We start from the raw sequence: 13,375 nt of genomic DNA, 5'->3' as shown, positions 1-13,375 counted from the left end.
TATTGAAACAGCATTTGCTCCTAAATGATTGGGAAGATTTCAAGAAAGCTTCTCAGGAATAATCTTTGGATGACCCTTTTTCTAAGTTGTTCAAAAAAAAATTCCGCTGCATATGTCGGTCAACTGATATGTTGTTGTTTTTTTTTGTAAAAATCTTCTCTGAAACGCAAGATTTAGGTGTTAAAAGGTTTGGTGTGTTACCCTTTCAAAATTGGTACAGATGATGCTAATATGGTAAAAATGGCCACAACCAAAGGTCGCATGCTTTATAAAGACTTGTATAATAAATTACTTAAAAAACCTCTGAAACTGCAAGGGTAAGTGCTTTAATACTTGATGTGTAACTTTGTTCAGTGGGACTCTACACATTTTTTTTAATTTTGCCATTTGGGTCAAAATTGGCCACACAGGATGGTTCACATGATTTATATAGACTTATAAAGGTAATGCTTGAACAATTAGCTGGTTTTTATATTTTGGTCAAAATAGCAGGAGAGCATGGTGATTCACCAACCTCCCATGTCTACATGAAATGATGTGCAAATCCTGCTGATGTTTTCAGGTTCTGGCGTGGCATGTACAACAGGTTTGAGACAGGGGTGCATCCTAGAGACGAGGTGAAGGACATACTGAGTGCTGCACGGGATCACAGTGCCTCCCTCGAGGACCATGTCCGCCTGCTGGAAAAGGTGACCTTGTGGTGCAGTGGATCTGTCAGTCCCCCACTCATATGAGCCTTGTTGTGGGAAAACTGGGCTTAATAAACATGATGTGTTGTCCCAGATAAGCCAGTGCAGTCTGCACGTCCGCAAACACTGCAACTCTTGTCTGTTTGTACTTATCAACATCAAGAAACCATGTGGTCTTATCTCTGCTTTTTTGTGCATCATCACACTTTTGTTTCTTTGTTTATGTGGATTTTTTTGCCAATTTCAAAAGTTATCAATCATAGCACAGGTCAGGTAACATACACATACTATTCATTGGTTATCTGTCATACCAGCAGTAGGTGTACATACTGTACATATGACCATTACAGAAAACTGTCCTGTTTGGATCTAAGATTGGGGGAGATTTTCATGACCAATCACCACACAAGTAATGTGGTCAGACTGGGAATTGAACCTGTTTTGCTTAAATTTGTAGTCCAGCACTCTACTTTCTGAGTTAGACCCCTGTTTATGAACCCTGCTTTGTGGAAGGTATTATGTATTGCACTTGTTTGTCTACATCTATCTCCTTAAATCTTGTTGACTCCGCTCCTCTTTAACTGATAAATTTTGCTCAAACTTTTACATAATTTTGGCTTGAACCAATTTCAGCAGAATTATATTCCTTGTTTATTATTTACTAGATGCATTGGTATAAAAACAATCTTCAAGGTAAATCTAAGCATTTTGAGGCATTACTTGTGGGGACCAAAGTTTAGTTGTATGCATTAGACAGATCAAGTTGTATTATGATATTGTTCTATTTATTAAAAGTTTTGCTTTCAATACATGTTTATATATTATTAACAGTTATTATCAGGCATCTATCCAATTATAGCAATTGGTTTAAAAAAAATTAATATTAAATTGTATAAAAAAAATATTTTTTTGTTGATGAGTATTGTATGCTGAAAACATATCAGCCAACTGTCAGGCTACAGCATTACAACTGTCAGGCTACAGCATTACACATCAGCCAACTGTCAGGCTACAGCATTACAATCAACCAACTGTCAGGCTACAGCATTACAACTGTCAGGCTACAGCATTACAAATCAGCCAACTGTCACGCTACAGCGTTACAACTGTCAGGCTACAGCATTACAAATCAGCCAACTGTCAGGCTACAGCATTACAACTGTTAGGCTACAGCATTACAACTGTCAGGCTACAGCATTACAACTGTCAGGCTACAGCATTACAACTGTCAGGCTACAGCATTACAACTGTCAGGCTACAGCATTACAACTGTCAGGCTACAGCATTACAACTGATTTCACTTGTTTTTCAGAGAATCACTCAAATCTGTCATGTTCTGGGAAAATCGGACGAGATAATTCAGCGAACTTTGCAAGGCAGTTCATCGATGGAGTCATTAGACACAATACCATCGGAAAATGACCAGCATCCAAACCACAAAGCAAACAGACTGTTAGAAGGCTGTGTAAACAGTGATACCCCCTTACCTAGTGACAAGAGGGACTTGTCAGATAAGAGCAAATTTATCGACACTGGACTAAGTCAAACAAAAAGTGACTCCGAATCTGGTTTTGACGAATCGTGCTCCAACATGTCAAGATCAGGTATTGACGACTGTAACTCCACAATTGAGAACGGCAATATATCTCGCTCCTCAAGCTTGGAAAAACTTAACCTTGACCAGTTAAAACTGGAATTAGATTCTGTTGCACTGGAGTGGAAATCGTTTCGCAACATATTCACCTGTAGTTGTGCTTTCCCATTTGACCACTTTACGAAAAAGGCAAGCTTCTTTTGAATTATTTCCCTCATGCATTACATGCTTTTAGCCCAAGCTTACTGTGGTATTGTTGAGCATGAACTGTACTTTTTTGTTCTGTAAGTGTTTCTTGTATTTAAAATATATATGTTGTGTTATATATTGTATGTTTAAGATGCATTCAAGGTATTTGTTGTTACAAGGTTTGTATTCACAATGTTTCATTCTAGTCAGTTCATCAGCTAATCTTTATAAATTATGTTGAAGTTTAATTGCCGGTAAACACTAAAAATCTAACTTGGCGAAAATTAAATTTTGTATCGTTAGACATGGCACTTTTGTAAATATTTACTGTTATAATTTGGTACTAGAACTATTCACATGCTGATCTTGCACTAATGCTACATCAAAACTGGACACGCCCTTAAGGTCAAATTATTTTTGTAGAGGAAGATAATTAATAGCATAACCAATTTTATTTTTTTTAAAGACGGGTTATATATTTGTGATGTAAACTGTATAATGGTCCTTTACCAAAATTGTTAAAATCATGCCCATAGGGTCAAATATTGTCCCCACCTTAGTGGCAACTTGTTTTCCCATACATGTTTTTAGTGAAAACTTATAAAATCTTCTCCTCAGCTCTTAAAACCCACTACCCAACGAGTTCGTATTTGTTATGTATTTTAGCAAGGTGGTCAACTACAAAGTTTTTTTTCAGATCATGCCCCTGGATTTAAAATTGACACTTTGAAGTTACTTTCCTCAGATTTGTAAAGTGAAAAAATATATAATCTCTGAAATCACATGGCCCTATTGTCAAGGCAAGTATCAATTGTCTAAACAATGCTTAGCTATACAAAAGTTCTTAAGTGTTCTAGTGATTGCTTCTATAGCAGGTCTCTCCATCGCCTTTCAGTTCCACTGCTGGAGATGCGGTGAGGTGTTTTGTACCCGGTGTATCGCGCGCTACATTCCCCTGCCCGGCCACGACTCACACCGACCGGTCCCCGTGTGCAAGCCGTGCTACAGACATGTGAGACACTCACCATCGATGGAGTTCAAGCCCTTGGTCGGCCTGCAAGCTGATGGCAAATCTTCCTTGTGAATCAAACCATAGTTCAATATTATATGAGTTTATTCTTAAACAGTGATAGATAGTTCAATATTGTATAAGTTAAAAACCATGATAGATAGTTCAATATTTTAAGAAATTACGCTGTTGGGTTAACATGTTCTTTTTTCAACTTCTGAAACTTGTTTGGTATGCACTTAAAATCCTAAAATTGTAAAGTTTAATTTTATTTTATGGGGTCATTATTTTTTCCAATTACATTTAAAGAAGGAGATGACTTATTTTACCTGTATAAATTCAAAATTAATAATCTTTTTTCACGTATTATACTCTTCAAATATAGTTTTAGAGGGTTGTTTTGTTGGTCAGTCTGCGTAAAATGTCAGTCAGCTTGTGGACCTATAGCTCCCACATGTCTAAGGCATGAAGTGTAGATGTACAAGACACTTGTGGACCTATAGCTCCCACATGTCTAAGGCATGAAGTGTAGATGTACAAGACACTTGTGGACCTATAGCTCCCACATGTCTAAGGCATGAAGTGTAGATGTACAAGACACTTGTGGACCTATAGCTCCCACATGTCTAAGGCATGAAGTGTAGATGTACAAGACACTTGTGGACCTATAGCTCCCACATGTCTAAGGCATGAAGTGTAGATGTACAAGACACTTGTGGACCTATAGCTCCCACATGTCTAAGGCATGAAGTGTAGATGTACAAGACACTTGTGGACCTATAGCTCCCACATGTCTAAAGCATCAAGTGTAGATGTACAAGACACTTGTGGACCTATAGCTCCCACATGTCTAAAGCATCAAGTGTAGATGTACAAGACACTGTTCATTCTAATGATACACACATTCCTGAGTTATTTACCCTTGACAATAGTTGACAAAGCTATAAAGGGTGATAAGTCTTGTGAAAAAAAGCTCTTGTCAATCATACAACAGTTCAATAATAAGAAACTCCTTTGCCTGATTGTTAATGAGCATCGCACACTTGTGTAGTATTTTAAAGCAAGATATTTTGACCAGGAGTAGTATTCAATCTTGTTATATTTATTGATCACATGTCGGACAAAATACGATTAGAAATATATAAGTTAACAGTTGTAAGTATTGCCTGAAGTTTGCTTGATTATGAAGTGATAGAACCTTGATAATTGTGATAGATTGCACAGATATAAATAGTGTGTAAATGCTTTGTGTTCAGAAAAGAAACTTTATGGATTCCTAGTCTGTGATGTTCATGTCTGATATTGAGACAAGAAATAAACCACTATGTTTGTTCATGTTCCTGTTCATAAGCATTATTAAAAATAGTTCTTACATGTATATTCATGTGTGTAGATACTGTAACTTGTAGAAAGGAATCAAATTAAATTGTGAATAATTTGTCTAAAACATAAACTCCACATTAGCTTTACATGTCCTTGCAAATTATGCTCTTGATAGCCCAAGCAAACGAATACAAACTTTGTATTTGCATGTCTGTCCCAAAAATTAAAGCTGAGTGACAAATTGTTTTTTATGTGACAAGTTTTACAATGTGAGGCATTAATATCCCGTAAATGATCTGGGCCTGCATTCACCAACAGATTTGTAGAAATAAGTCTAAAAATAAAGAATATTCTTAAAACAGTAATGTCCTTTAATAACTTGAAAGTAAAGTCTAGCTTCACAGATAACACATATAATTGCATCATTGATTAATAAGATTATTTTGTTTATGACAGAACAGCCACATCCTACCTGTATGTATTAAAACTCTGAATTATTGTCCCCTACCGGTTTCACCGGAGGGGACTTATGGTTTGCGCTATGTGCGTCTGTCTGTGAGTCTGTCACACTTTTCTGGAGCCTGCGATAACTTTAAAAGTTCTTCATATTTTTTCATGAAACTTGAAACATGGTCAGATGGCAATATGGAGATTGAAACATGGTCAGATGGCAATATGGAGATTGAAACATGGTCAGATGGCAATATGGAGATTAATCAGATTATGCACATCTTTTCATTTTGTTTTTCATCAATAATTCTAGTTGCTATGGCAACAAATAAAAAAAAATCTGACAATGGTGGAGCCGGTAGGGGACATGTATTGCTTAGCAATAGTCATGTTATTCTGTGTGTCTAATTCTATTATTTATTCTTAAGAATAAGAATCGGTTGGTGAATACATGCCCTTAGCAACCAAATTCTGCAAATCCAAACTATTTGTTGTTTTCCTAAAATGCATGTACTTAAGGTGTTATTATAGTGTAAAAAAACAACAAACATTTTGTGCTGTTTTTCAGCCGTGCTTTGCACAGGGTAAACATTTGGTTATACTTGGAAGATAGAATCTATTCGAGATACGAGTAAAAATGCAACATGCTGACTAAATTCTATTATATGTTTTTACCAGAAGTGTTACAACTTTTTTTTTCAAATTGAGTAACTTTGGTTGTGATAATAGTTGTTGTTTTTATTGTCAGTTATATTAACTTGTTTGTACATGTGACAGTTTAAATGAGCCTGATTATAACTTGAACAACTATGATCATGTATTGTTTTACTCCAAAATAGTTAACATAATATACAATGAATCTGTGTGTTAAGCATTAAACAATACTTTGCAGATTAAATGATTAGCACTTATGTTGCTAAGGCTGTTGTATGTATTAATTACTATATAGATGCAACCTAAAGTCATCTCATAAATAAAATAAAAGAAATACGCAATTATGCAGTTTCATAAAAGGCACATTTGTTTTCAGGCCTGTTTTACCTTCATTACCACATAGTGATTTGATGTGTTTAATTGGTGCTTGGAATATTAGCTAATCAAATAGGGTCCATTTATGTTTCTTGTCATGACATTATAAATAAAACAATTGGGCATTGTGCAATATGCATGTTAAAGTAATTCTTATTTAAGGTATGGCATTTAAACAAACTTTACATACTTGGCTACATTTTAGAATCTGTCAAATAATTGAGCCTCACTCAGTTTGAAAACTGGGCGTAAAATGTGTGCATTAAGTGCCGTCCCAGATGAGCTTGTGCAGTTTGCACAGGCTAATCGGAGACAACCCTTTCTGTATTGTCTGGATTTTGGTTTAGTAGAGACTTCCTTTTAACAAAAAATCCCTTAAAAGCTGATGCACATGCATTAAACCTGGTTTTCCCGGAAAGAGGCTCATAATGAGGCAGTGATTTTTGTTTGACTTTTGAGCTAGATCAAGAGTCTTGTGTATTCCAAAATGGTTGTCCACATTTTCTGAAACTGGACTTATTTTAAGTTTTTTTTTGTCTCCTATCTGATCTCATATTTTATATCCAGCTCTGCAGTATAATGGTCAACCTATCAGTTATTACGGAATGTCTGTCTTAAATGACAAAAATTGCCATAAATTTCATATAAATATCACATGCTGCTGAGAGTGAAACAACCGATTGTCTACCTTATAATGGTCATTTGAAACCTGGCATAAGATGGGTACAAAAGCCACAGCAAAAAATGTTAGCCTGTGATATTACTTAAGTTCTGTGGTCACATGAGGTATAATAAAAATGGTGTTCTATTAATCATATCTTCTGTGACTTTCATGTATTATTCCATATTCAATGAGTGTTTCATGTTATCATTCCAAAAAAAACACCAACGAGCACACAGCTAATAAATTTTGCGCATTGCTAGTTCCCTCAGTAGAGCCTTGGCAAGGTAAAAGAATTAAAATCCCTCTTGGGCCAGAGAACTGTTAGTCTTTGAATTATTTCTACAGCCATTCTCCCCTACTTTTGAGTCAGGAAGGGAAGTTGTCAGTTATTGCCATAAATAGATGCTCTAAGAATGGGCAAACTGCTTAGAATCACTTTTAAGAAGTTATTTTCCACAATCAGTCAAAAGATTATGATCCTTTCTCATTATTTGCTCATACTATTAAGCAAATATCTGTGAAACCATTACCTTTGTTGTTTTTTATGAATTTCTTGTTCTCTCTTGATGTACCATTTCTAAATGTGTTGTAGCTAGCTCAATGTGATACATGTTCATATTGTTGACATCTATCTTCTGTTGCATATAGTTCTGAATTTATTTATTAGCCTCGTTCTAGGAAAACAAGTCTTTAAATTTCTTAGAGATAATCCAATTTGGTGAGAAAATGTCGTCCCTGTTTAGCCTGAAGCAGACTTCACATGCTAATCTGGGAGGACACTTTACACATGCTTTAAGCTCTGTTTTCCCAGATCGAGGCTCATTTATTTTCACTGTATTGCTGTTACTGCATGACATACAAGTCAAAATAAAATACTGAGAATCACAATGGTCTTGTTTCATAAATGCTCCACACGACACTGTGACTTGGACAAATCTTAATCTCGAACACTAACTTTCTTAATCAATGCTACAATTTGTCACGATATAATATCTTTTTCGACAATGGACCAAAGTTAACCCAATAATCTTCCTTCATAATATATTCTATATATACATGCAAGAACCTGAAATGTCAACAGTGACCATGACCTTAAAATAAGAAAGTGATTTTTGTGCCTGAGAAATATTGCTTGCTAAGCATTTCTGTTAATATTTTTGTTTAGAAATCCGATTGGGAAACACCAAGTTATGATTTCGACACGCAAATTCACAGGCTCCATTCCTCCCACACATTTATACATTATAAAATAAACATACATACATGCATACACATGCTAACAGGGTAATTTCTGCCTTTTTATCAATGCCAATGTATTCGTATGAGATAAAAGAAAGGACACAAACAATATAAGCTTTGCAAATTATGTTTTCCCTTTTAGAAATATGCAAAATATAGAAACATATAAAATCATATACATGTAAATAATTCATGGCACATATTTATCATGTTCATTTCTGAGAAAAACATACACAACTGGAATTCATTATAAACATAACAAAACATCTTATCTAAAATAGAAGCATGCAGTGAGTGCAAATATGCAAAAAGCTCTCACATTTTTTAAACATAAAAATCCATACATGACTATCTTTTGACATAAACCATATGAAGGATTAAAGATAACTTTAAAACACACGTATGTTACGGAAATTGACAGCCAGTCAGATGTGCAATAATTTGACCACAAAGACTTTATCATCCAATACCTCAGCAGCTTAACTTCACATAAATAATAAATGATAAAATCATATCTTCAATAAAAAAGGCTATAAATCAGAACAATCCCTGGAAAAAACCATGAGAGATTCCTATAAAAACTGGTAATGACAACCATCAACCATTCTGAATCAAGCAACTATTGGCTTATGTTGAGAAGAACAACCTCGGAAAAAGTGATCCTATATGTTATTATGAAAATATATGACACTTAACAACTTAATTTAAAAAAATATATGTCGATAAAGGAAAAAGATATGCTTCATATGGAAGGAAAAAATACAATATTTTGGTAGAACAAACCTAACATACATACACACAAATCAAATAATATATAACACAAATAATACAACATAAATGTGGTTGTTTAACACCCAATTGTTAACATTGTCAGTATATTCAAACAACAGTCTGCACAGGTTACTGGCATGTAGGGTGTCGTGCATGTGCCGACCCAGGTTAGAGTGCTCAGTCTGCACAGGGTACTGGCATGTAGGGTGTCATGCATGTGCGAAGTGTCAACCCAGGTTAGAGTGTGCAGTCTGTACAGGTTACTGGCATGTAGGGTGCCGTGCATGTGTCAACCCAGGTTAGAGTGTGCAGTCTGTACAGGTTACTGGCATGTAGGGTGCCGTGCATGTGCCGACCCAGGTTAGAGTGCACAGTCTGTACAGGTTACTGGCATGTAGGGTGCCGTGCATGTGCCGACCCAGGTTAGAGTGTGCAGTCTGCACAGGTTACTGGCATGTAGGGTGTCCTGCATGTGCCGACCCAGGTTAGAGTGCACAGTCTGTACAGGTTACTGGCATGTAGGGTGCCGTGCATGTGCCGACCCAGGTTAGAGTGTGCAGTCTGCACAGGTAACTGGCATGTAGGGTGTCGAGCATGTGCAAAGTGTCAACCCAGGTTAGAGTGTGCAGTCTGCACAGGTTACTGGCATGTAGGGTGTCGTGCATGTGCCGACCCAGGTTAGAGTGTGCAGTCTGCACAGGTTACTGACATGTAGGGTGTCGTGCATGTGCAAAGTGTCAACCCAGGTTACAGTGTGCAGTCTGCACAGGTTACTGACATGTAGGGTGTCGTGCATGTGCAAAGTGTCAACCCAGGTTAGAGTGCACAGTCTGTACAGGTTACTGGCATGTAGGGTGTCGTGCATGTGCCGACCCAGGTTAGAGTGTGCAGTCTGCACAGGTTACTGGCATGTAGGGTGTCGTGCATGTGCAAAGTGTCAACCCAGGTTAGAGTGCACAGTCTGTACAGGTTACTGGCATGTAGGGTGCCGTGCATGTGCCGACCCAGGTTAGAGTGTGCAGTCTGCACAGGTTACTGGCATGTAGGGTGTCGTGCATGTGCCGACCCAGGTTAGAGTGTGCAGTCTGCACAGGTTACTGGCATGTAGGGTGTCGTGCATGTGCCGACCCAGGTTAGAGTGCGCAGTCTGTACAGGTTACTGGCATGTAGGGTGCCGTGCATGTGCCGACCCAGGTTAGAGTGCACAGTCTGTACAGGTTACTGGCATGTAGGGTGCCGTGCATGTGCCGACCAAGGTTAGAGTGTGCAGTCTGTACAGGGTACTGGCATGTAGGGTGTCGTGCATGTGCCGACCCAGGTTAGAGTGTGCAGTCTGCACAGGTTACTGGCATGTAGGGTGCCGTGCATGTGCCGACCCAGGTTAGAGTGTGCAGTCTGTACAGGTTACTGGCATGTAGGGTGCCGTGCATGTGCCGACCCAGGTTAGAGTGTGCAGTCTGTACAGGTTACTGGCATGTAGGGCGTCGTGCATGTGCAAAGTGTCAACCCAGGTTAGAGTGTGCAGTCTGCACAGGTTACTGGCATGTAGGGTGCCGTGCATGTGCCGACCCAGGTTAGAGTGTGCAGTCTGTACAGGTTACTGGCATGTAGGGTGCCGTGCATGTGCCGACCCAGGTTAGAGTGTGCAGTCTGTACAGGTTACTGGCATGTAGGGTGCCGTGCATGTGCCGACCCAGGTTAGAGTGTGCAGTCTGTACAGGTTACTGGCATGTAGGGTGCCGTGCATGTGCCGACCCAGGTTAGAGTGTGCAGTCTGCACAGGTTACTGGCATGTAGGGTGCCGTGCATGTGCCGACCCAGGTTAGAGTGTGCAGTCTGTACAGGTTACTGGCATGTAGGGTGTCGTGCATGTGCCGACCCAGGTTAGAGTGTGCAGTCTGTACAGGTTACTGGCATGTAGGGTGTCGTGCATGTGCCGACCCAGGTTAGAGTGTGCAGTCTGCACAGGTTACTGGCATGTAGGGTGTCGTGCATGTGCAAAGTGTCAACCCAGGTTAGAGTGTGCAGTCTGCACAGGTTACTGGCATGTAGGGTGCCGTGCATGTGCCGACCCAGGTTAGAGTGTGCAGTCTGTACAGGTTACTGGCATGTAGGGTGCCGTGCATGTGCCGACCCAGGTTAGAGTGTGCAGTCTGTACAGGTTACTGGCATGTAGGGTGCCGTGCATGTGCCGACCCAGGTTAGAGTGTGCAGTCTGCACAGGGTACTGGCATGTAGGGTGTCGTGCATGTGCCGACCCAGGTTAGAGTGTGCAGTCTGCACAGGGTACTGGCATGTAGGGTGCCGTGCATGTGCCGACCCAGGTTAGAGTGTGCAGTCTGCACAGGGTACTGGCATGTAGGGTGTCGTGCATGTGCCGACCCAGGTTAGAGTGTGCAGTCTGCACAGGGTACTGGCATGTAGGGTGTCGTGCATGTGCCGACCCAGGTTAGAGTGTGCAGTCTGCACAGGTTACTGGCATGTAGGGTGCCGTGCATGTGCCGACCCAGGTTAGAGTGTGCAGTCTGTACAGGTTACTGGCATGTAGGGTGTCGTGCATGTGCCGACCCAGGTTAGAGTGTGCAGTCTGTACAGGTTACTGGCATGTAGGGTGCCGTGCATGTGCCGACCCAGGTTAGAGTGTGCAGTCTGTACAGGTTACTGGCATGTAGGGTGTCGTGCATGTGCCGACCCAGGTTAGAGTGCACAGTCTGCACAGGTTACTGGCATGTAGGGTGCCGTGCATGTGCCGACCCAGGTTAGAGTGTGCAGTCTGTACAGGTTACTGGCATGTAGGGTGCCGTGCATGTGCCGACCCAGGTTAGAGTGTGCAGTCTGTACAGGTTACTGGCATGTAGGGTGCCGTGCATGTGCAAAGTGTCAACCCAGGTTAGAGTGTGCAGTCTGCACAGGTTACTGGCATGTAGGGTGCCGTGCATGTGCCGACCCAGGTTAGAGTGTGCAGTCTGTACAGGTTACTGGCATGTAGGGTGCCGTGCATGTGCCGACCCAGGTTAGAGTGTGCAGTCTGTACAGGTTACTGGCATGTAGGGTGCCGTGCATGTGCCGACCCAGGTTAGAGTGTGCAGTCTGCACAGGTTACTGGCATGTAGGGTGCCGTGCATGTGCCGACCCAGGTTAGAGTGTGCAGTCTGTACAGGTTACTGGCATGTAGGGTGCCGTGCATGTGCCGACCCAGGTTAGAGTGTGCAGTCTGTACAGGTTACTGGCATGTAGGGTGCCGTGCATGTGCAAAGTGTCAACCCAGGTTAGAGTGTGCAGTCTGCACAGGTTACTGGCATGTAGGGTGCCGTGCATGTGCCGACCCAGGTTAGAGTGTGCAGTCTGTACAGGTTACTGGCATGTAGGGTGCCGCGCATGTGCCGACCCAGGTTAGAGTGCACAGTCTGCACAGGTTACTGGCATGTAGGGTGCCGTGCATGTGCCGACCCAGGTTAGAGTGTGCAGTCTGTACAGGTTACTGGCATGTAGGGTGCCGCGCATGTGCCGACCCAGGTTAGAGTGTGCAGTCTGTACAGGTTACTGGCATGTAGGGTGCCGTGCATGTGCCGACCAAGGTTAGAGTGTGCAGTCTGTACAGGTTACTGGCATGTAGGGTGCCGTGCATGTGCCGACCCAGGTTAGAGTGTGCAGTCTGCACAGGGTACTGGCATGTAGGGTGTCGTGCATGTGCCGACCCAGGTTAGAGTGTGCAGTCTGCACAGGGTACTGGCATGTAGGGTGTCTTGCATGTGCAAAGTGTCGACCCAGGTTAGAGTGCGCAGTCTGTACAGGTTACTGGCATGTAGGGTGTCTTGCATGTGCAAAGTGTCTACCCAGGTTAGAGCGCACAGTCTGCACAGGTTACTGGCATGACACTTTACCCTTAAATGGTATTTTTAGTTTAAAGGCCGAAAGATTGCCCATGCCAATGTGGAACACTTAAAGAACATGAATTAAGCCCCATTTTCCCATAGTGAGGCTAACATATACTAAATACATAATATTGCACAGCACAGAAATGCATACATTTCCCAGCAAATAAAAAAAAACTAAACATCCTTTCCTTAAAATTTTGAAAGTCTGTGATAAAAATTATTACTTCTTCCAATAATGATTGTCTCCTTACTTAACAATTTTCAGAAAAGGGTATTTAGTTAATAAAAAAACACATTCTTGTTTATACTATGTAGATTAGTTCTCATCAATGTAATTTTGACATGCTGTGCTGTTTGGAGATAATAGGAATTACGATTGCATTATTTTCGCGTTTTTTTTCTTTCTTGAAAATTTTATTTTCAATATATCCACAGCCAGTGGACACAATATCATGCCACTTAAATGGTCCCTTTGAAAAAGTAAAAATTACCTGTTTGGACAATGAACGGAACAGTATAACTAACAAAGAATGTCAGAAG

The 13,375-nt window shown here is 40.6% G+C and overlaps 1 protein-coding gene and 1 long non-coding RNA gene across 52 annotated transcripts in view; both read left to right on the top strand.

Annotated features, from left to right (window-relative positions):
* LOC127877235 (myotubularin-related protein 6-like) overlaps positions 1-7,835 on the top strand; it is an 83,107-nt gene extending 75,272 nt beyond the window's left edge. The window contains exons 12-14 of one of the 2 annotated variants that reach the window (XM_052422919.1): positions 563-689; positions 2,002-2,472; positions 3,368-7,835. In XM_052422919.1, coding sequence (XP_052278879.1) covers positions 563-689; positions 2,002-2,472; positions 3,368-3,556 — 787 coding nt within the window. In that variant the 3' untranslated portion in view covers positions 3,557-7,835. The remainder of the gene's footprint in view (positions 1-562; positions 690-2,001; positions 2,473-3,367) is intronic. The other variant, XM_052422920.1, reaches the window with a different exon arrangement.
* A 1,247-nt stretch (positions 7,836-9,082) lies between these two features.
* Positions 9,083-12,766, top strand: LOC127877706 (uncharacterized). 50 transcript variants are annotated; one of them, XR_008048552.1, is made up of 11 exons: positions 9,114-9,216; positions 9,279-9,402; positions 9,596-9,657; positions 9,796-9,926; positions 9,989-10,089; positions 10,214-10,275; positions 10,779-10,863; positions 10,926-10,994; positions 11,491-11,552; positions 11,615-11,653; positions 11,971-12,065. It is a non-coding gene; the product is annotated as an uncharacterized LOC127877706 (long non-coding RNA). The 50 variants fall into 50 exon arrangements; XR_008048554.1 differs by lacking the exons at positions 11,615-11,653; positions 11,971-12,065 and adding an exon at positions 12,621-12,686; XR_008048551.1 differs by lacking the exon at positions 10,779-10,863 and having other exon boundaries at positions 10,214-10,298; positions 10,864-10,971; positions 11,468-11,552.
* Positions 12,767-13,375: the final 609 nt, after the last annotated feature.

The sequence above is a fragment of the Dreissena polymorpha genome, chromosome 4 (assembly GCF_020536995.1).
Source record: "Dreissena polymorpha isolate Duluth1 chromosome 4, UMN_Dpol_1.0, whole genome shotgun sequence".
Lineage (NCBI taxonomy): Eukaryota > Metazoa > Mollusca > Bivalvia > Myida > Dreissenidae > Dreissena > Dreissena polymorpha.
Note: the sequence above shows the minus strand (reverse complement) of the source record. Positions and strands in the feature narration are given on the sequence as shown.